This window comes from Oncorhynchus mykiss, chromosome 20 (genome assembly GCF_013265735.2).
Source record: "Oncorhynchus mykiss isolate Arlee chromosome 20, USDA_OmykA_1.1, whole genome shotgun sequence".
NCBI classification, from domain to species: domain Eukaryota; kingdom Metazoa; phylum Chordata; class Actinopteri; order Salmoniformes; family Salmonidae; genus Oncorhynchus; species Oncorhynchus mykiss.
In genome coordinates, this window is record NC_048584.1 from 40,136,553 (window position 1) to 40,161,730 (window position 25,178).

Here is a 25,178-nt window from a genome sequence, read left to right on the forward strand (position 1 = left end):
TGCCTAGTCACTTTACCCTGCCTTCATGTACATATCTACCTCAATTATCTATCCTGATGCCTAGTCACTGTACCCTGGCTTCATGTCCATATCTACCTCAAATACCTTATTATTATCTATCCTGATGCCTAGTCACTTCACCCTGGCTTCATGTCCATATCTACCTCAAATACCTTATTATTATCTATCCTGATGCCTAGTCACTGTACCCTGGCTTCATGTCCATATCTACCTCAAATACCTTATTATTATCTATCCTGATGCCTTGTCACTTTACCCTGCCTTCATGTACATATCTACCTCCATTATCTATCCTGATGTCTAGTCACTTTACCCTGGCTTCATGTACATATCTACCTCAAATACCTTATTATTATCTATCCTGATGCCTAGTCACTTTACCCTGGCTTCATGTACATATCTACCTCAAATACCTTATTATTATCTATCCTGATGCCTAGTCACTTAACCCTGGCTTCATGTACATATCTACCTCAAATACCCCGTACCGCTGCACATGTATCTGTTGTTGTACTTCCTGTATATGGATCCATTGTTGAGCATTTTATTCCTCGTGTTACTATTGCATTATTCATTTTTCGGAAGGGCTCGTACGCAAGCATTTCACGATAAAGTCTGCACAAGTTGTATTCGGAGCATGTGACAAATGCATTTTAATTTATTTATTTATTTTGTGTCTTTCTTCTGCAGGAAAACACATTGAGGATATCAATGTTGTGATTTAACTCTACTCACAGGTAAGATGGAGACTTTGGGGAAGTTGTGAAGGGTCTCCCATTCCCTCTTCAGGTACTCCAGGGAACCCACAAACACGATGGGTTTCAGCTCGTGGTAGTGGAAGTTGCTAGCTCTCAGAGGCATCACAAGGTTCCTAAGGCCCACCAAAGCCGACTTTGCGTCTCCAAATATACAGACGACCACGTGGCCGCTTAGAACAGTCATGGCAGCTTCGCTCCGGGTCTGCAATGGTCAGACAGAACCAAACGGGTATGTAAAATTACAACAATACAACTTTGTCTAATTTAAATTGTAAAATGTGTCTATTACCACTTAGCAAATGTGTTCATATGATTTATTTTAGAGAATAAATTGTCCATTAAAATGATAATTAGCCTACTGTGATATTTATAGACTGTCATTGCAATTAACAAATTGCAATATGACATATTGATATAAGAAATGTCCTATACACAGGACCCCCTCAGTGGAGCAAATGGCATGTCAACCACCTCATTACAACGTGTTTAACTGCCCTGTCCATGTCTGGTGGAACTTTGTGACACGACAAATCTGTCACGGGGAGAGTATCCGTGTCCCAAATGTCACACTATAACCTTTTACAGTGCACTACTGTTGACCAGGGCCCACACGGAAAATCCCAAAGTAGTGCACTATGTAGGGAATAAGGTGCCATTTGGGACACGACCTAGTGCTGAATGACCACCTCAGCGTGAGGGAGTGAGGTACCCACCAAGATGACCTTCTCGATGTCTTTGGACTGGCACCAGTGGAACATCCCTGTGGAGTCGTACTTCTTCACGTTCACGTCCATGTTGTCAATCTGTTCGTTCCCCGGCATGAGGAGAGGGTCATGCCTAATCAAACAAAAGAAAGAGGGAGGGAGGAGAGAGAGAGAGAGAGAGAGAGAGAGAGAGAGAGAGAGAGAGAGAGAGAGAGAGAGAGAGAGAGACAGAGACGAGAAATGGAGGGATGAGAGATAGACCTTGAGGGAGGATTGGAGGCTTGTCGTCGTTGTGTCATTTTAAAAACGTATTGAACTGGCGCGTTGTCGGCGGCCCGCCGCTCAATATCTGAACATCAAGGTGAAGGGATTATTAGGCAATAAATTGAGAGGCATTATTTATATGCGATCGTATAGCTGGAAAGTGGATCGTTGGTTGGTGAGAAATATTCATCTGGTTTATATTTCATCTGAGCAGATATAGATGCATGTACTGAATATCGTGCATAAAAGCAAGAGATTAAGGACGTCAGGATACTAAAGGATGTTTAGTCTACATCTCAGAAGAACCTTCAGGTAAGGGAACCTGACTGCTGCTTACAGTATGGATTTGTCCAAATGGCACCCTATTCCCTATATAGTGCACTACTTTGGACCAGAGCCCTATGGCACCCTATTCCCTATATAGTGCACTACTTTTGACCAGAGCCCTATTGGAAAGGGTCCCTTTGGGACACAAATTGTGTTCGCGCCCTATTTCACGGGTGTTAAGTGTCCCTGCACTCAACATAGCACTTTACTTCCTTTGGGTTTTCACATATCAGCATGACTTGCCATCAAATTTCCGTTTCTATCCTCCAAACAGACTCATCAATATAACATTAGAAACATTTTAAAAGAGGATCTGCAAACAAATCACATTTACTGAAAATCGAAGCTTTGTCATATACATTTTTTCCCTGCTTATTCAGAAGCGATCAGTGGAGACGCCAGTGGAGACGCCAGTGGAGACGCCAACAAACTGCAGAATCATCAGAGTGAGTGACATCTAGGACAGCGGTGTGTCGGAAGAAGGAAGGAGAATGCATCAGTACACTGCCACTTGATGCCTCCGAAATGGCACCCTATTCCCTATATATATAGTGCATTACTTTACACTAAGGCCCATTGGGGCTTTGGTCCAAAGTAGTGCACTTATATAGGGAATAAGAGTGCCATTTGGGACAAACCCTCTGACTGGCATGAGCATGGATAATTACGGCCTCCTTACAGCTCCTGACAGTATGCTCCTCACAGTAAAGACTTAACAGACCTCACTTAATATTTCATCGATTTGCCCAATCATATTTTCTTTCTAAACTGAAGGCTATCAATGTTTAAGCATCCAAGCGTTGTGTGTGTATGTCAGGACCAAATAAACAATGTTACTAATTACTGAGAGAGGTTATGAGCATCTGAGCGTGATCAAAATCAAATCAAATCAAATCAAATTTTATTACGATGTGTACGATGCTATCGTACACTGACCACTGAAGTGGTCTCCGAACAAGGGTACCTATCTGTGGTTGTAGTGTGTGCTGACGCTAAAAAAAGGAGATGAGATTTTGAGAACAGTTGTAATATTAATGTTGTGGAGGCAGATAGGGTAGAGGAAAAGGGCATCTCATTTCACATGGGGCCAATCTTAAAGCTCATTGTATATGGGGATTAATAATTAGGATACAATGCCCAATCACCAAGTGCTTACAGGCCTAGAAAAAAAGCATGCCTTTTACCGTATATATAACTTTGAAAATAAATATTGGAATAATCTAGTTTTAGTTCCATACATCGTCACTAGCTCTTGTTACAACATGGATTTGTCAAATTAGTGAAGATTAAACTCTGAAATATAGACAGGAAACATCTGCCTTCATCCCTAGACCTTTAAATACTTCATATATTTTATTAGTTAAGAGCACTGTCCCTTTGCTCTGTATGGACATTAGAAGAATGCCACCCTAAGTAAGGTTTTAAGTATGACGGTGTCAGCTGAAACTGCAATCCCTCAGGCTCCATGAGACAGGAGAGCTAAAATGTCTGTCTGTGGGGATTTACCCCAAGGCTATAGCCATAATGTCCTCCCTCTCGGGAAGGTAGTTGGATAACGCAGGCAAACGTCTTCTTTAAAATGCTTTCTACTTCCCAACCTCCAATCTGTCAGGAGAACTCAATTTCACTTTCAAAATGACCTGCATATGTGAGAGACACAGAAAGGTTGTGTTAAAATGGGGCTAGCTGAGGTAATTGTTGTGTTAAAATGGGGCTAGCTGAGGTAAATGTTGTGTTAAAATGGGGCTAGCTGAGGTAAATGTTGTGTTTAAATGGGGCTAGCTGAGGTAAATGTTGTGTTTAAATGGGGCTAGCTGAGGTAAATGTTGTGTTTAAATGGGGCTAGCTGAGGTAAATGTTGTGTTTAAATGGGGCTAGCTGAGGTAAATGTTGTGTTAAAATGGGGCTAGCTAAGGTAAATGTTGTGTTTAAATGGGGCTAACTGAGGTAATTGTTGTGTTTAAATGGGGCTAGCTGAGGTAAAGGGTAAAGTTTTGGTTGTAATCATACATTGTGCATTACTTGAAAAGAGACACTTCATGATCAGAAGTATGTGGACATCTGCTCGTCAAACATCTCATTCCAAAATCATGGGCATTAATATGGAGTTGGTCCCCCTTTGCTGCTATAACAGCCTCCACTCTTCTAGAAAGGCTTTCCACTAGATATTGGAACATTCCTGCAGGGACTTGCTTCCATTCAGCCACAAGAGCATTAGTGAGGTCAAGCACTAATGTTGGGCGATTAGGCCTGCCTCTCAGTCGGCGTTCCAATTCATCCCAAAGGTGTTCGATGGGGTTGAGCTCTGTTTAGAGCCCTGACAATGCGCAAGTTCTTTCACACCAATCTCAACAAACCATTTCTGTATGGACTTTGTGCATGGGGGCATTGTCATGCTGAAACGGGAAAGGGCCAAACTGTTGCCACAAAGTTGTAGCACAGAATTATCTAGAATGTCATTGTTATGCTGTAGCATTAAGATTTCCCTTCACTGGAACTAAGGGGCCTAACCCAAACCAATGAAAAACAGCCCCAGACCATTATTCCTCCCTCCACCAAACTTTATAGTTGGCACTATGCATTCGGGCAGGGAGCGTTCTCCGGGCATCCGCCAAACCCAGATTTGTCGGTCGGACTGCCAGATAGTGAGGCGTGATTCATTGCTCTAAACCACTCTACCGACGCTTGGCATTGCGCATGGCGATCTTAGGCTTGTGTGCGTGCGGCTGCTCAGCCATGGAAATGTATTTCATGAAGCTCCCGACGAACAGTCAACGTTACTTCCAGGGGCAGTTTGGAACTTGGTAGTGAGGACAGCCATTAGACGTTTCCACTTCACAATAACAGCACTTGACCGGGGAAGCTCTAGCAGGGCAGAAATTTGACGAAATGACCTGTTGGGAAGATGGCAGCCTATGACGGTGCCACGTTGAATGTCACTGAGCTCTTCAGAAAGGCCATTCTACTGCCAATTTTTGTCTATGCAGATTGCATGGCTGTGTGCTCAATTGTATACGCCTGTTGTGGCTGAAATAGCCAAATCCTCTCATTTGAAGGGGTGTCCACATACGCTTGTATATATAGTGTATGTTAAACATTTATTTTTGTAATGAGGCTTGCTTCCTTCTTATGGCTAGAAATAAGCTTGTTCAGGCCACTTTTCTCTCTGTTATTGATTATGGTGACTTGTTTTATATGCATGCAACCTCCTCTGTCTTACAGAAACTGGACTCTGTTTATCATGCAGCCTCCTCTGTCTTACAGAGACTGGACTCTGTTTATCATGCAACCTCCTCTGTCTTACAGAGACTGGACTCTGTTTATCATGCAACCTCCTCTGTCTTACAGAAACTGGACTCTGTTTATCATGCAGCCTCCTCTGTCTTACAGAAACTGGACTCTGTTTATCATGCATTCATGTGGTTCATTACAATTGCCAAGTCTCTCACCCGCCATTGCACATTGTACCAACTGGTAGGTTGGACCTCACTTTATATGCGCAGAAAGATACGTATGTGTTCATCTACAAAGCCCCTCTGTAGTCTGGTCTCCTTCACCACTAGCAGTTACCATACCCGGTCTGCTAGGTGGTTGCTATTTAAAGTCCCCAGGACATTTACAGAATTAGGCAAGACTGCCTTCTCGGCTTGTGTACAGGACGCATGGAATAGTCTACAATCCCTGCTACATCTAGATATGTTAGTGTCACTAAATTAATTTTAAATATTGATGGGAGACTCTGTTACAGAGGAGTGTAAAAACTTTTTTTTAGGATGGATCATGTTGTTGTATTGTTGTAATGTTTTAATTCTGTAATGTATTGATTGTTGCTGCCTTCTTGGCCAGGTCTCCCTTAAAAAAGAGACTCTGGGTCTCAATGGGCTTTTCCTGGTTAAATAAAGGTTAAATAAATTTAAAAAATAACATTTTAGGATAATACATTTTACGAAATTGGCCTTGCGCTCACAATGGTTGATCATCACAAAGAACCACTTTCATTGGCTTATCAACATATATTTTAGCAATTGGTCCAGTAGTTGCCTTCACTGTAAAACTTTTCCTTGTAAATTCACAGCAAAGTTGCCACATAAATACTGTAATTTTGCTTTACAGCAGGGATGCTGTGTAATGTTTTATACTAAGAAAAACAGTTCTGTATTATTACAATAACATTAATATGCTGGCAAATCTGCTGCCAGTATGTTCCTGTAAATTTACACTACAGTATGTTACCGTGATCAGTTTTACGATACCACTACACTTACTGTAATCTATTTTCTGTGATTACAATTCATTAATTCATGTTTGAATTAATTAATTCAATTCATTGAGGGGAGGCAGGGTTTGTACGTTACTGTAATTGCAAGGGATTGGTGCAAGCAGGTTGACTTCTAGGTAATGTGTTTACATATTACAGCATATCAAATATATATTAACGTTTGGCTTTAATATTCTCTTACACTTCAAGAGGCCTCAATACTCTAATAAAAATCATCAGCTGGAGCACCTTTATTTGACCAATCAAGAGCAAATTGTTATTTACAACGCCGGCCTGACGTAGTGTTGTTTTTTTTTTAATGCTCTGTAGGAAGGTGAGAGGAAGAGCAGAACAGGTGTTAATATAAGAGTGAAAACATTTAGTGGTTTTTACACCCCCCCCCACCCCCACCCCCCACCCATATTTCATTACCAAGCGCGTTTCACCACTCACTCAGTGGAGGCCTGTCACTTCAATCTGCGCTCCCCGCCATTACTGGTGAGTGAGGCACAGACTATGTCTGCCAAGAGAGCTATCTCTCACAGTCTCAGACACGGTGAGTCCCAAATGGAACTCTATTCGTTATATAGTGCATTACCTTTTGACCAAGGGTCCATCTGGTTATTAGTCATTCACTACGGTCGGGAATATGGTGCTATTTGGGACGTAGTCACTGTCCAGCCCTACACCGCCGCTCGCCTCAGCTGCACTGTTCCCGACATGACGTGTGTCACGGTGCGGACGAGTGCGAGCTGACGCTGTGTGACTTTGTCTCGTGACCCATAAGGGCTCTGTGGAAATAGAGTTCATCTCAGCCAGGAGGAAATCACCAAGGAGGGGGTAGATGTGACTTGTTACTTCAGTGACACTTCACATTCTCTCTTTGTCGTCATCAGGCTATATCGCCGTGTCCTTTTCTCAAATAGCACCCTATTCCCTACCTTTGATGAAAACCAAGTGCACTATGTAGGAAAGAGGGTTCTATTTGGGACAGATCCTATATATAATATCTCTACAGCTGATTCTACTGACTCTACTTCCAGGGATAATTTCTATAGTTTTTGACTTCATAAAGGTGTTTCTAAAAGTGTGTTTTAACTTTTTTTTTTTTTACCAGGAGGCAGGTAGCCTAGCGGTTAGAGCATTAGGCCAGTAACTGAAAGGTCACTGGTTTCAATACCCCAGCCGACAAGGTGAGAAAAATGTTGATGTGCCCTTGAGCAAGGCACTTAACCCTAATTTACTCCAGGGGCATCGTACTACGATGGCTGACCCTGTAAAACAACACATTTCACTGCACCTATCTGGTGTATGTGACAATACAGCTTTTTTTGTCTCTTTTAAAATATTGCTTTCATCAACACGTACTGTAGGCTATGTGTTTCATTATTTTCACTACGTAGATTGAGTGGAGTTGAAATTGTTCTTAATGACATGGGTCTCAGATCCAAATAAAAATAAAATGTTTATTTATTTTTTAAATTCTAATTAGTAAATATTTATTCTGACTAGCTACTGTACATTGTAGATTTATCACTGTGATGGATGGATTTTAGATTCACTTTCCACATGAAAGATAAAACCTCAGTAGCATATAAAATCCATGCATTTTAGAACATAGGAGTTGACAGCTCAACTGAGTGGAAACTCTGCTAGAAGCTGGGCATTTTAAATGGGCTATTCCAGCATTCCCTTTAGTAAGAGCACTGTAGCTCCTAGCTGTGAATGAGCATTCACTCCCTCCCGCTCCGCTCCAGCAGGCAATGGAATCAGGCAATGGCTTTGAACCCCCCCCCCCCCCCCCCCCCCCCCCATCATACAAACTGACAAAGGCATGCCTTTCAAAAACCCACAGCCAATCTGTTGATCATTACTTATTTACAAGGGCCGTGGGGCCCCCAGGTCCTGTAGAAAACACATGGTGTACGTAACCAGATGTTTTTTCTATCAGCTTGTAGAAATAAAGTATCCCTTAGGCTACTGCAAACAATCGCTTCTTCGAGTTCACAGTGCAGGCAGCCAGACGATGCACCTTAGTATTTCATGAAAGATTAGGTATTATACAGTATTGGATCAGATCCACATGTATACAGTATTATATCAGATCCACCTGTATACAGTATTAGATCAGATCAGTATACTGTATTAGAATCAGATTCACATATATACAGTATTAGATCAGATTCACCTGTATACAGTATTAGATCAGATCAGTATACTGTATTAGAATCAGATTCACATATATACAGTATTAGATCAGATTCACCTGTATACAGTATTAGATCAGATCAGTAAAACAGTATTAGAATCAGATTCACATATATACAGTATTAGATCAGATTCACCTGTATACAGTATTAGATCAGATCAGTAAAACAGTATTAGATCAGGTCGGTATAAAGTATTAGATCAAATCAGTGTACAGTATTAGATCCGATCGTTATACAGTACTAGATCAGATCCACCTGTATACTGTACTAGATCAGATTGGGATACTGTATTAGATTAGGTCTACCTGTATACCCAGCACTATTAGCATGGCTAACAGCGGAGTATGATAGGATAGGATGAACTTTAATGTCCAGAGGGTAAAAATTGTCTTAGACAACACAGTGCCCGAAGTAAACAAAATAAACACTGAACATACACACTGTGGTGCGTTAGCGTCCATTTAGCTCAGGGCTATAACATGAAAAGTCTGAATAGTATTAAAAGATCCCCAGAGCTTTCCAGGAGCCAGGGAAACCTCCGAAAGCGCTACTGTACAGCTCTGACATTCACTTTGAAGCTAATCAGACGAGGCCAAATGCCTCCAAATAAATTTTACCAGTCAAACAGATCATAGAAAACATGCATAAATTACGTGGCGAACAGGGACGTGGTTTAGTTACCTGTACAAAGATGATTTTCCTCATGTAAGCAGGTGAGCAAATGCTTGTTGGTAACTGTAAGACTGTAGTATTATCTTAACTAGCATCGAGGTACCATTCAATTACAACTTGCTTTTACACAAAGTATATACAATAGCAATGTACAGTAGAATTCAATCATATTTTATGCAGAGAGTTTTACAGTTGTTCCATACTCTGCGATGTGACTTCCCTCTGATCTGGTTTGTCTATTACCTTTCCCCTTGAATGATAATGGCTCTTCTATTCCTTCTAATGGCCTCGTGTTGAATAGCAGTTCCTATCACCCGTCAAAATCAATAAACACTCAATTAATTCCATGGGACAAGATAAAAGCAAGGTAGCATTTGATTTTCAGTTTGGATGGCGATGAGGCATATCACACGTGGTCTTGTGAACCAAAAATAGAACTCAAAGGGATCGCTACAATAGAGTTGCCGGGGGCGATAGAGCCACAGGAGTCTCTCTGATTGGTTGGTGCTGTCATTAGTGTCACTGATGTTTAAAGGTCCAGTACATGTGGATGGGACTGGGACGGGTGACAGTTGAGGCCTTAAAGCTAGAGTATTACTCAAACCGCTTCTCGTGATCGGTCTGTCTCTCTCATGAAATAAATATTGAAGCTTATGTCTTGTCATTTTAACAGCTGACAAATTGACAGCGTAGAAATGTTTCAGCTTTAGAGAGTTCTCTGTCTCGCTCTCGTTCTTATTCTGTGTAATGTGTATCATCAAGGAAGTTACGACTTGTGACTGAATTCAGGAAGGTGAGCCTGTGTCAAATTTGCCAGACTTGGATTTAAGAAGAAAAAAAAGTGAAGCTAGTGCGTTAGCGTCTGGTTCAGCTACAACATGAATAGGTCTTAGTCTGATTAAATCAAAATGGTATCTCATACACTGCTGTTGGCGGGAAACATGGGAAAGTTATGCATCTTGTAAATTTGATAAACTTGTTCTCCCAATTTGGAGACAAGCAGGAGAGAAAAAAATCACTTGAGTCAGCATTGTTCACACCCTCTTAATTAAGCCTCACTCATCTCCTTAAAGAAAAAACAAATGAGTCAGCATGGTATCGTCCTCCAGGAAGTAGTGTCTCTATTATGCCCCTCCGTTATCTCAGCCAATCAGGGATCCTGCCTTTCTCCCTACATAGCTCAGTGCTTTCTCCTTGGCTAAACTAGGCTCATAATAATCTTTACAAAATTCATACAGTATTAACAAATCCCAGACCAGTCTGTAATCAATGCATACGAAAGTTTCCATGTCGAAGAAGGCATTTCTGCAAAAACAAATACAAATATATATATTTTTTTAACGGCCCTACTGTGAAGTAGAAAAGAGCGTCAACCGCCTACGATCCTGAATCCGGGCACATATAAAGAAACACTAACGGAACAGTACTGATAGATAGTGTTCTCTTGAAGCTGTTGTCTTACCTCATCATTTTTGGTGAACCGTTGGGTGAGTTCCTCGTGTTTCCATTGCCTTGTTTCTTTTTAGGCGAAACAGCTGACTGCTGCTCTTCTTCCACTGCAATAACAGGCGAGAGTGGGAGAAGCCAAGGAATGGCTAGGTGAGATCACATACAGGAAGTCTTATACATTTACTGTAAGTTAGTACACCAAGACGACACAGGACAATCGGTTCAAAAGTCAGAGAAGGTCCCAAAGCAAAAGAGGCAAGACAAGTTAGAATCAGGAACAGGAGACTAGAGGAACAGGAGACCACAGGGTGAGGAAGGGGAAAGGACGGGACGGATGTAATGCATGATACAGTACGACCTGACAAATCCCCCAAATGCAACTCAATAAAAATGCATGTGAACATCGTCTGCATTAGTTTAAACATTATGATTCAACATGCCATCACCATCATGCTTCTCATTTAATATACCATTGATTTACTGTAAATCTGACTTATTATAAAATGGATTTACTGTAAATCTGACTTATTATAAAATGGACTTACTGTAAATCTGATTTACTGTAAATCTGACTGATTATAAAATGGACTTACTGTAAATCTGACTTATTGAATATCTTACAGTATCCTACATACTGTGCGTATAATATGATAACAACACAGTATCTATTTTATTAGGGAAGTCAGTTTATTAGGCAAGAATAAATTCTTATTAACAATGACGGCCTAAGAACAGTGGATTAACTGGTCTAGGAACAGTGGGTTAACTGGTCTAGGAACAGTGGGTTAACTGGTCTAGGAACAGTGGGTTAACTGGTCTAGGAACAGTGGGGTTAACTGGTCTAGGAACAGTGGGTTAACTGCCTTGTTCAGGGAGTTAACCCACTACAGATTTTTACTTTGTCAGCTCGGGGATTCAATCTAGCAACCTTTCGGTTACTGGCCCAACACAATAACCACTAGGCTACCTGCCGCCCCAGTATTTTAACATCACACGAAAAACCAAGCCCACATTTTAATGACATTTACAAATTATACTTTTCCATTTCTAGCTTGATACTGTATATATCTGTTCAAGTTTTGTATATAAATTGTAATCATCCTCAAGCCATTTCTGAATCATTCTAGTTTAAAAATGCACAATGGAATCAACCCCTCGGAATAAGTATCACTAGGAGTGTGTGACTGACTGTGACACATGCATTAACCCCAGTATGTATGCTAATTCAGTAGACATATGTCCATGTCCTATTAAATCATTACATTAGAAACTTAAAATAACTGCCCAGGGAAAAGCACTTGTAAAAGTTCATTCTCTGTTAACTTATATGCAAATAATGTTGTTGACTCTTTAAGTGTATTTGTGGCCAAAGCATGGATAGGAGAAAAAAACCACTTCAATATCTCATCTCAAACTTGTATCTCAAACAGATCGTTTAAAAAAGGTATGCTATTTCCTCATAGAACATGATGTCCTCTCTCTGAGGTGGATGAGCTGGCCAATCAACTGTCTAGAGGAAGATGAGCTGGATAATCAGCACTCTACTCACATGAATATTTTTTATGAAAGCTATAGGCCCACAGCATTCTGTTGTTGGGGTACGCCCACACCATTCTGTTGTTGGTGTACGCCCACACCATTCTGTTGTTGGGGTACGCCCCACACCATTCTGTTGATGGGGTACGCCCCACACCATTCTGTTGTTGGGGTACGACCCACACCATTCTGTTGTTGGGGTACGCCCACACCATTCTGTTGTTGGGGTACGCCCACACTATTCTGTTGTTGGGGTACGCCCACACCATTCTGTTGTTGGGGTACGCCCACACCATTCAGTTGTTGGGGTACGCCCACACCATTCTGTTGATGGGGTACGTCCCACACCATTCTGTTGATGGGGTACGCCCACACCATTCTGTTGTTGGGGTACGCCCACACCATTCTGTTGATGGGGTACGCCCACACCATTCTGTTGTTGGGGTACGCCCACACCATTCTGTTGTTGGGGTACGCCCACACCATTCTGTTGATGGGGTACGCCCACACCATTCTGTTGATGGGGTACGTCCCACACCATTCTGTTGTTGGGGTACGCCCACACCATTCTGTTGATGGGGTACGTCCCACACCATTCTGTTGTTTGGGTACGCCCACAACATTCTGTTGATGGGGTACGCCAACACCATTCTGTTGTTGGGGTACGCCCACACCATTCTGTTGATGGGGTACGCCCACACCATTCTGTTGTTGGGGTACGCCCACACCATTCTGTTGTTGGGGTACGCCCACACCATTCTGTTGTTGGGGTACGCCCACACCATTCTGTTGATGGGGTACGCCCCACACCATTCTGTTGATGGGGTACGTCCCACACCATTCTGTTGATGGGGTACGTCCCACACCATTCTGTTGATGGGGTACGCCCACACCATTCTGTTGTTGGGGTACGCCCCACACCATTCTGTTGATGGGGTACGCCCCACACCATTCTGTTGATGGGGTACGTCCCACACCATTCTGTTGGTGGGGTGCGTCCCACACCATTCTGTTGTTGGGGTACGCCCACACCATTCTGTTGATGGGGTACATCCCACACCATTCTGTTGATGGGGTACGTCCCACACCATTCTGTTGGTGGGGTACGTCCCACACCATTCTGTTGTTGGGGTACGCCCACACCATTCTGTTGATGGGGTACGTCCCACACCATTCTGTTGATGGGGTACGCCCACACCATTCTGTTGATGGGGTACGTCCCACACCATTCTGTTGATGGGGTACGCCCACACCATTCTGTTGATGGGGTACGTCCCACACCATTCTGTTGATGGGGTACGCCCACACCATTCTGTTGATGGGGTACGCCCACACCATTCTGTTGATGGGGTACGCCCCACACCATTCTGTTGTTGGGGTACGTCCCACACCATTCTGTTGTTGGGGTACGTCCCACACCATTCTGTTGTTGGGGTACGTCCCACACCATTCTGTTGTTGGGGTACATCCCACACCATTCTGTTGATGGGGTACGTCCCACACCATTCTGTTGATGGGGTACGTCCCACACCATTCTGTTGATGGGGTACGCCCCACACCATTCTGTTGATGGGGTACATCCCACACCATTCTGTTGATGGGGTACGCCCACACCATTCTGTTGATGGGGTACGTCCCACACCATTCTGTTGATGGGGTACGTCCCACACCATTCTGTTGATGGGGTACGTCCCACACCATTCTGTTGATGGGGTACATCCCACACCATTCTGTTGATGGGGTACGTCCCACACCATTCTGTTGATGGGGTACATCCCACACCATTCTGTTGATGGGGTACGTCCCACACCATTCTGTTGATGGGGTACGTCCCACACCATTCTGTTGATGGGGTACATCCCACACCATTCTGTTGATGGGGTACGTCCCACACCATTCTGTTGTTGGGGTACATCCCACACCATTCTGTTGTTGGGGTACATCCCACACCATTCTGTTGATGGGGTACGCCCCACACCATTCTGTTGTTGGGGTACGCCCCACACCATTCTGTTGTTGGGGTACATCCCACACCATTCTGTTGTTGGGGTACGTCCCACACCATTCTGTTGTTGGGGTACATCACACACCATTCTGTTGATGGGGTACGCCCCACACCATTCTGTTGATGGGGTACGCCCCACACCATTCTGTTGGTGGGGTACGCCCACACCATTCTGTTGATGGGGTACATCCCACACCATTCTGTTGGTGGGGTACGTCCCACACCATTCTGTTGATGGGGTACATCCCACACCATTCTGTTGATGGGGTATGCCCCACACCATTCTGTTGATGGGGTACGCCCCACACCATTCTGTTGATGGGGTACGCCCCACACCATTCTGTTGATGGGGTACGCCCCACACCATTCTGTTGATGGGGTACGCCCCACACCATTCTGTTGTTGGGGTACGTCCCACACCATTCTGTTGATGGGGTACGCCCCACACCATTCTGTTGATGGGGTACACCCCACACCATTCTGTTGATGGGGTACGCCCCACACCATTCTGTTGATGGGGTACGCCCCACACCATTCTGTTGATGGGGTACGCCCCACACCATTCTGTTGTTGGGTTACGCCCACACCATTCTGTTGATGGGGTACGCCCCACACCATTCTGTTGTTGGGGTACGTCCCACACCATTCTGTTGTTGGGGTACGTCCCACACCATTCTGTTGTTGGGGTACATCCCACACCATTCTGTTGTTGGGGTACGTCCCACACCATTCTGTTGATGGGGTACATCCCACACCATTCTGTTGATGGGGTACGCCCACACCATTCTGTTGATGGGGTACGTCCCACACCATTCTGTTGATGGGGTACGTCCCACACCATTCTGTTGTTGGGGTACATCCCACACCATTCTGTTGATGGGGTACGTCCACACCATTCTGTTGTTGGGGTACGCCCCACACCATTCTGTTGATGGGGTACGCCCACACCATTCTGTTGATGGGGTACGCCCACACCATTCTGTTGATGGGGTACGCCCACACCATTCTGTTGATGGGGTACGCCCACACCATTCTGTTGTTGGGGTACGCCCCACACCATTCTGTTGATGGGGTACGCCCCACACCATTCTGTTGTTGGGGTACGTCCCACACCATTCTGTTGTTGGGGTACGTCCCACACCATTCTGTTGTTGGGGTACATCCCACACCATTCTGTTGTTGGGGTACGTCCCACACCATTCTGTTGATGGGGTACGCCCCACACCATTCTGTTGTTGGGGTACATCCCCACACCATTCTGTTGTTGGGGTACGTCCCACACCATTCTGTTGTTGGGGTACGTCCCACACCATTCTGTTGTTGGGGTACGTCCCACACCATTCTGTTGTTGGGGTACATCCCACACCATTCTGTTGTTGGGGTACATCCCACACCATTCTGTTGATGGGGTACGTCCCACACCATTCTGTTGATGGGGTACGCCCCACACCATTCTGTTGTTGGGGTACGTCCCACACCATTCTGTTGATGGGGTACGCCCCACACCATTCTGTTGTTGGGGTACGTCCCACACCATTCTGTTGTTGGGGTACATCCCACACCATTCTGTTGTTGGGGTACATCCCACACCATTCTGTTGATGGGGTACGTCCCACACCATTCTGTTGATGGGGTACGCCCCACACCATTCTGTTGTTGGGGTACGTCCCACACCATTCTGTTGATGGGGTACGTCCCACACCATTCTGTTGATGGGGTACGTCCCACACCATTCTGTTGATGGGGTACGTCCCACACCATTCTGTTGTTGGGGTACGTCCCACACCATTCTGTTGATGGGGTACGCCCCACACCATTCTGTTGTTGGGGTACATCCCCACACCATTCTGTTGTTGGGGTACGCCCCACACCATTCTGTTGTTGGGGTACATCCCACACCATTCTGTTGATGGGGTACGTCCCACACCATTCTGTTGTTGGGGTACATCCCACACCATTCAGTTGTTGGGGTACGTCCCACACCATTCTGTTGTTGGGGTACGTCCCACACCATTCTGTTGTTGGGGTACGTCCCACACCATTCTGTTGATGGGGTACGTCCCACACCATTCTGTTGTTGGGGTACGTCCCACACCATTCTGTTGTTGGGGTACATCCCACACCATTCTGTTGTTGGGGTACGCCCCACACCATTCCAACAAAGAAAAGCTGTTTTTAACATTGGAAGGAAAACTATTTCATAGGTCATATTTCATAGAAATCTGAGAACACCGGGCAGTTTCTTTAAGATGCTTCTACTGCTGGCTATGCAAATCTCTCAGAACGTTCATCTAATTAAGATAATAAAGCATAAATATCACAGAGGTGACATCATAAATATGGGCCCTTTGTTCCAAAGTCTGAATGCATCGGAGATGGCTGGTCTTTTAGTTTCCTCTCTCTTCTCAGGGCCTAATGACGCTGACTGCCGATGCCCTTGGCTCGTGTAATTAGATTGGTCTGAGTGCCACTATGATTTATTCACAGCTCAGCTGCCCCTTGGACACTGTCTTTACCACTACATGAAACTACACCGACCCAGGGCTCTTCTCTTCGCCCGAAAAAAAAAGAATGACAAGTTTCGCCTTCCAGTGAAAATGAATCAGGCTAATTCTTTACGCTAGCTGATATCACATTTCTACACGTGAAGAGAAAGCCGAAAGAACAGCTCCTCAGTGCAAGTTCAGTGAAAATGAAATAAAAACAGCAAGTTGACATCTAGCGACTCCTGTGGTTGGCTGGGCGCAGTGCGCGCTGACACAGTCGCCAGGTGTACGGTGTTTCCTCCGACACATTGGTGCGGCTGGCTTCCGGGTTAAGTGGGCATTGTGTCAAGAAGCAGTGCGGCTTGGTTGGGTTGTTCTTAGGAGGACGCACGGCTTTCGACCTTCGCCTCTCCTGAGTACGTACGGGAGTTGCAGCGATGAGACAAGACTGTAACTACCAATTGGATACCATGAAATTGAGGAGAAAAAGAGGTAGTAAGCAACAACAAAAAAAAAATTAAAATATCCTGGTCCTCAGATGGGCTAACCTCCAATCGCAATGCTGCCGGGCTGTTTATCTATGACAGTATAATGGAGACAGTAGTGAAGCAAAGGTGGAGTGGCTGGAGATTCCTCAGTCAGTGTGTTCAATATTTAGTCGTTCCCAGCTGACAGCTGCACACACTGGGTCATTAGCAAGGAATGTTACACATGCAACCACTCCACCCCAGCAGTACAGCCTCTGCCTCAGTCACAAACACATGCGTTGTGGTCGAGCAGGGCAGAGTAAAGCCTAGCTACACCAGACGTCAAGGGGGCTTACAACCCCAGGGCTCTACTCCAGCCTAGCAGCAGCCTCAGTGTTGTGATGTTAGCTAGTATCATTGAGGTTCAACCCGAGGGCGCTTGCATCTACTCCACTCAGCTACAGTCTAATACACAACACGTTGTGTGTTGTTATCCTAGTGGTGAGCAGGGGCCAAACTAGCCACGCCGTGCTGCATGGCACCATCTGTATTTAACTAGCAGCCTGCTGGCATCCTCTGCTGCCAGCCCCCCTTGGGCCAGCTCTCGGAGGCTATACATTAACACTGAGGGCCTGGAAGACTGCAGGCTTCCTTTACAGTTGTTGACTAGAGGAATTGACCCAGACAAGGCAATACTACTCCACTGTTGCTGCTTTATGGTGGGCTGTGTTGGTTGTGGAGTTGTAGTGCAATTATTTGTTTACCTTCATTTAATTAGCCAAGTCAGTTAAGAACAAATTCTTATTTAGAATGACGGCCAGCCACGGGCCAAACCCTAACCCGGATGACGCTGGGCCGATTGTGCGCCGCCCTATGGGACTCCCAATCATGGCAGGTTGTGATACAATCTGGGTCTGTAGTGATGCCTCTAGCACTGAGACGCAGTGCCTTAGACCGCTGCCCCACTCTGGAGCCCCGAATAGACTGGTTCTGATATGGTTGACCTTTTGATAAAGGGGTCGTCTTTAACTGTCGGACAGAGAAGTATGAAAATCAGCGAGAAGAAGAGAAGAACCATAGATTATAGTCTATACAGTCTATACTGATAGACTATACAGTCTATACTGATAGTCTATACAGTCTGTAAATTAGGTGCTGTGCGGTTGAATTCAACTGACTTTATAATGGACCGACTATCAGCGGGAATTGTGTTTTACAGACGTGTCATTCACCACTATGTTAAGTCGGGGATCATTCTTTATGGCATAAAAATATGAATAGTTCAATAATTAAGACACTCATTGTTATTTAACACCACTTAACCACTAGAAGTAGACTCTTAAAATGAAAATGTTAGATGTGACATTTACTTTGCTGTTCATAATAAACATGAATTAATCAACAGCAGGGCTTTCAGGTGTTTAATTGTTCTATTCTACTATGAGAATAATCGCAACAGACATTTACAAACGGCACCTGAAAGGGAGGAACTTAACATATTTTATCACAACAAATCTAATAAATTGAATATTTTGAATCCCTAATCAAAGCTGCAAAATAAGTGTGTTTATTTAGTTTTGACTTATCTAGTGTTAAAAATATACTTTTTTTTATTTTTTATTATGACAAACAAATCTAACAATACCCTCAGGAGAAAGAAAATATATTTCCACTTCTCCCAAAGCTAGCTGGGATCAGAAGCCAATTTGTATAGAGATGATTATTTAAACGGTCAGCTGTCCAACACATTACCGTTCTGGCTCTAAACCTCCTGCACTCATCTGTCCCACGTCATACACGCACAGCTTTACAGGAGGGACAACACATTACCGTTCTAGCTCTAAACCTCCTGCACTCATCTGTCCCACGTCATGCTTTACAGCAGGGACAACACATTACCGTTCTGGCTCTAAACCTCCTGCACTCATCTGTCCCACGTCATACACGCACAGCTTTACAGCAGGGACAACACATTACCGTTTTGGCTCTAAACCTCCTGCACTCATCTATGCCACGTCATGCTTTACAGCAGGGACAACACATTACCGTTCTGGCTCTAAACCTCCTGCACTCATCTGTCCCACGTCATGCTTTACAGCAGGGACAACACATTACCGTTCTGGCTCTAAACCTCCTGCACTCATCTGTCCCACGTCATACACACACAGCTTTACAGCAGGGACAACACTTTACCGTTCTGGCTCTAAACCTCCTGCACTCATCTGTCCCACGTCATACACACACAGCTTTACAGCAGGGACAACACATTACCGCTCTGGCTCTAAACCTCCTGCACTCATCTGTCCCACGTCATACACGCACAGCTTTACAGCAGGGACAACACATTACCGTTCTGGCTCTAAACCTCCTGCACTCATCTGTCCCACGTCATGCTTTACAGCAGGGACAACACATTACCCTTCTGGCTCTAAACCTCCTGCACTCATCTGTCCCACGTCATTCACGCACAGCTTTACAGCAGGGACAACACATTACCGTTCTGGCTCTAAATCTCCTGCACTCTCTGTCCCACGTCAGACATGCACAGCTTTACAGCAGGGACAACACATTACCGTTCTGGCTCTAAACCTCCTGCACTCATCTGTCCCGCGTCATGCTTTACAGCAAGGACAACACATTACCGTTCTGGCTCTAAACCTCCTGCACTCATCTGTCCCACGTCATACACGCACAGCTTTACAGCAGGGACAACACATTACCATTCTGGCTCTAAATCTCCTGCACTCATCTGTCCCACGTCAGACATGCACAGCTTTACAGCAGGGACAACACATTACCGTTCTGGCTCTAAACCTCCTGCACTCATCTGTCCCACGTCATACACGCACAGCTTTACAGCAGGGACAACACATTACCATTCTGGCTCTAAATCTCCTGCACTCATCTGTCCCACGTCAGACATGCACAGCTTTACAGCAGGGACAACACATTACCGTTCTGGCTCTAAACCTCCTGCACTCATCTGTCCCGCGTCATACACGCACAGCTTTACAGCAGGGACAACACATTGTGGCAGATGTCCTGACTTTCTAAGACCCTCTACTCTAGATGGTCTATAGTATTGTTGTCTCGTCATCCACTACTTGGAATGAATTGTGAAATCGGAGAGAATAACGCTCAATAATTATGTTTTGTCATTGTCAATCTAAAAAAAAAAATCGAAACAAGTGAATAGCTTATTCGGGTGATTGGTTCTGATAGCCGTTTGATTGGTTCTGATAGCAGTTTGATTGGTTCTGATAGCCGTTTGAATGGTTCTGATAGCCGTTTGATTGGTTCTGATAGCTGTTTGATTAGTTTTGGTACCTGTTTGATTGGTTTTGGTACCTGTTTGATTGGTTTTGGTAGCTGTTTGATTGGTTCTGATAGCTGTTTGATTGGTTTTGGTACCTGTTTGATTGGTTTTGGTACCTGTTTGATTGGTTTTGGTAGCTGTTTGATTGGTTTTGGTACCTGTTTGATTGGTTTTGGTACCTGTTTGATTGGTTTTGGTACCTGTTTGATTGGTTTTGGTACCTGTTTGATTGGTTTTGGTACCTGTTTGATTGGTTTTGGTACCTGTTTGATTGGTTTTGGTACCTGTTTGATTGGTTTTGGTAGCTGTTTGGTTGGTTTTGGTACCCGTTTGATTCACCAGACATAACTGTTATCTGAGAACTACAGCGCTTTACTCTACAGTGCAGTGATCTTAGCACTAATATCCAGAGATACACTACCTTAGAGCAGTAGCACCATCTACTGCTCAAATTAAAACGAATACTCACTGAAACATAAAGTACTGGGATAAAAGTGAAAAACACACATCGTTCTGTGTTATAAAAATGTAATGTTATCATGAAAGACATACGTAGTTAATTTGCCTCACGTACCATGACAGCCTACTATACAGTATTTTCTGTCACAGGGCAACATCAGACATACACTAACCTCCCTCCTAAAGACACACAGACCAGTCCAGTAATAGACCGTGTCTTTTTCAACGTCAGTGGTTGGAGGATGTGGGATTATTGAGCAGTGAAACACAGCTACTGGCGAGCTGGGTTGAGGTCAATTATATTCAAATTATGTCAATTCAGGAAGTAAACAGAAATTCCAATTGGATTTTTTTTTTTTTTCTCAAAGAAATTTAGGAAAACTGGAATTGGAAATTCAGTTTACTTCCTGAAATAATTATTTAACTGAAATGACCCCGAACCTGCTGACGAGCAAACAGGAAAATATGGAGAGTTAGATAGACACAGTCAGAAAGATGTAGGCAGGGAATGGACAGGGGACTGAGAGGAGGGCTAACGACGTTAATAAACAAATTTAATAACAAAAACATACATGGAAATCAAAACTTACTTGATTTGATATATCCGTTATAGTTATTTTTTGCTGAGAAAGATGCAAAGACAATGAAAAGTTACAGGGTTGTTGCAATGAGCGCAAATTATATAGCCTGATAATACAGGGTATAACGGAAGGTTATAATGTCAGTTATAAAGCTGCTGTTGGGTTCAATCTCTTTAAGGCACTTCTGAACTGAGGTGTGCCTTGAAGACAAAATGGACCAAGCAATGGAAAATAACAATTGGTTAGTAAAAAAATAAGGATGTTTCAATGACTTGCGGTGATGCCGTCAGCTTAGCCAGATCTCACCAGATTGACTTCAGTATTCAAAATGTTTCCAGATCCCCAAGACGTTAGGAGATGCGCCCCCCACCCGCACCCCACAAAGGTTTAATAATGAAGTCAGACTGTGATACTTCCTTGGACAGGGAGCTGAAATTATGAATGGTTAACTTAACATGATAAACCTTATTGTTACTGACACATACAGTACCTCATACATTGTGATGGAGACCTATAGAACAGGATATTTACCAAGGAAAGGTTTTGGGGAGTAGGTTTCCCCACTCCCCATGACAAAGAGTATCCCAGATTCCACATGATTTACTTTCTTTAAGTCAGCTTTTGGACCCCTGTAGAGTCCAACATATTCAACAATACCTTACCTATTGGACCCCTGTAGAGTCCAACATATTCAACAATACCTTACCTATTGGACCCCTGAAGAGTACAACATAACGCTCAGGTTTTTTAGCTAATGGCAGGACAGTGAGGGGACATGTTCAACCAGGGAGCATGCTGGTCCTGGCATCTGTCGCCTGCGATTGGCCGGCACAGAACTAACAGGCTAGCATCTGTCCCACAACAAGAGAATGAAAAGAGGGACACCTAGTCAGTTCTGAATGCAGTGAACCGAAAAGTGTCTTTCACATTTAACCCCACTGAATCAGAGAGGTGTAGGGGGACAGCCTTAATCGACATCCACAGCACCTAAGGAGCAGTTGTTGACGGTTAACTGAATTGCACAAGGGAGGAATGTCAGATTGTTTTACCTTGCCGCCCCGGGGAGTCTAACCAGCAACCTTTTGGTTACTGGCCCAACGCGCTTAACCGCTACGCTACCTGCCACCCGAAGAAGAGAGAGAGAGAGAGATGGGGAGAGCGATGGAGCGGGAGAGAGAGAGAAATGGAGAGAGAGATGGAGTGGGAGAGAGAGAGAAATGGAGAGAGATGGAGTGGGAGAGAGAGAGAAATGGAGAGAGCGATAGAGCGAGAGAGAGAGAGAGAGAAATGGAGAGAGAGATGGAGTGGGAAAGAGAGAGAAATGGAGAGAGCGATAGAGCGAGAGAGAGAGAGAGAAATGGAGAGAGAGATGGAGCGAGAGTGAGCGAGAGAGGGAGAGGAGGGGAGAGGCTCTGGGAAGCCTGGGGGTTAGGAACTGTCACCCTGAGTTTCATGACAACTGGTAACACTCTCAAAATGAAAATGCAAACATAATTTTCATGTCAGCCCGCATGAGGCCCTGCTCTCAGCGTTCAGCACTCCGTGTAGACAGCGACTCTGGAGCATTCTCTGCTAACTTAGCCATGCAGCCAGACTACGGCTAGCCAGCTAGTCACATCCACAACAGCCCTAGCTGGAAGACATGCTGCAGCTGAGGGGAGAGGACAGCCCCCAGAGACTAGACTATCTGCTTTTGATTTTAAAAAATAAATACGTTTGTTTATTAAACAAATGTGGACTGACTTTATGTTTCAAAGTAACATGTACCAACACATTGCATATTCTGCTCTTCCCATGTCACGCAACATACACCAGTGTGGGTTGATGACGTCATGCTCCGACGCACTCAGACGAGATACAAAATGCCTTAGTTATCTGAGACCCCCCCCCCTCGGCTCCATGTCTGTATTTCTGTCTGTAGGGACTTGTTTCTTGGCAAACTGTGTTGTCTTTACAGCCCCTTGAATCTGCAAGCATCTACTGTAATTGAGGGAGGGTGATTCAGGTCACTAGTAAAAAAATGTAAAAATCCTACGGTTGGTAACACATGGGCTACAGTAGTATGAAACCCTACTACAATAACATTAGATTCTGAACATTACAAATAATAAAGCCCAGCAGAATTGGTATTTTGTCCACTAAAAAACATTGTAACATTAACAGAAATATAGAATTTGGTCAATAAACATGTTTTTCTTCTAATATAAGAGACGTACCTTAAACCCACTAAATAACCAACTATAAAACGGTAAATCATGTGTCACTTACTAAAGGATAACCGAAACAGCATTAAAACACATTCCAGACTAACATGGCATGCTCTGGAAGACAACTAGGAGCAGGACAAAGACACGACGGGATAACCAACATCATCATAACACTGATCTCCAACATCAATCAACAACATCAACAGCAGTCGCTAAACAAAACTCACATATATAGACAATTAGACTATTGATGCATTCTGACCGCCACAGAAAACACACAAACCAAAGACTCTGTATTGCATGTTCATGCACACACAAACACACACACAGACACACACACACACACACACATGGAAGACACACGCTGTGTGTGTCACGTTGACAACTTACAGGCACGTAAAGTGGTCGAGCAATCATTAAGAGAGACAGGAGAGAGAGGGAAGCCACGCTGCTGAAGGGTGTCCTTCGCGTTACTATGGTGATGCACATTGGCTGACATGCGAGAGCAGTCAGGCTCTGAACGGCCGCAATCAAAACAACATGCCAGCGTCATTCTCTTGTAGACGGACATCTTGGCTACAGTCATGGGACGGTTGGGCGGTTGGAGAGATGGAAGGATGAGAGGAAGGGGAGGAAAGGAAGCAGGTTAATGGCAAGGCAAGGTTATTCTGTAACCTAGTGAGGGGGGGGGGGGATTGGGAGAGACGTGGGAGGGGCGCTAACAAAAAGGAACAGGTGCCGAGTCGGACCCTAAATACCAAGTCACTGACTAGTACAACTTCTACTCTACAATCTGAGACAGACCAATGTAGCTAAATCTCAACGAGGGCTTTAGTTTGAAAACATTCAATGATGCTAAACTTGCGTTCGTATGCACACAAAAGGAGGATCTTCAGTCAGTAGAGCTGTCGTCTCAGACTAGAGGACGTTAATATCAAAGGGTCAGCAGGTTAAATAGACTGTCAGGAACACTGCTTGACTGTACCCATCTGATACAATGGGTGAGAGGCTGGGTTACTGTACCCATCTGATGGGTGAGTGACTGGATTACTGTACCCATCTGATGGGTGAGTGACTGGGTTACTGTACCCATCTGATGGGTGAGTGACTGGGTTACTGTACCCATCTGATGGGTGAGTGACTGGGTTACTGTACCTGTATAAAAGGTGAGTGACTGGGTTACTGTACCTGTATAAAAGGTGAGTGACTGGGTTACTGTGGATACAGTGAGTGACTGGGTTACTGTACCCATCTGATGGGTGAGTGACTGGGTTACTGTACCCATCTAATAGGTGAGTGAATGGGTTACTGTACCCGTCTGATGGGTGAGTGACTGGGTTACTGAACCCATCTGATGGGTGAGTGACTGGGTTACTGTACCCATCTGATGGGTGAGTGACTGGGTTACTGTACCCATCTGATGGGTGAGTGACTGGGTTATTGTACCCATCTGATGGG

General features: G+C 44.4%; 1 protein-coding gene across 1 annotated transcript in view; it reads right to left on the minus strand.

Annotated features, from left to right (window-relative positions):
* LOC100301650 (calcium-activated potassium channel subunit alpha-1) overlaps positions 1-25,178 on the minus strand; it is a 202,141-nt gene that overhangs the window by 25,197 nt on the left and 151,766 nt on the right. The window contains exons 20-22 of the mRNA XM_036956335.1: positions 10,677-10,770; positions 1,493-1,616; positions 757-981 (exon numbers count right to left, since the gene is read on the minus strand). Coding sequence (XP_036812230.1) covers positions 757-981; positions 1,493-1,616; positions 10,677-10,770 — 443 coding nt within the window. The remainder of the gene's footprint in view (positions 1-756; positions 982-1,492; positions 1,617-10,676; positions 10,771-25,178) is intronic.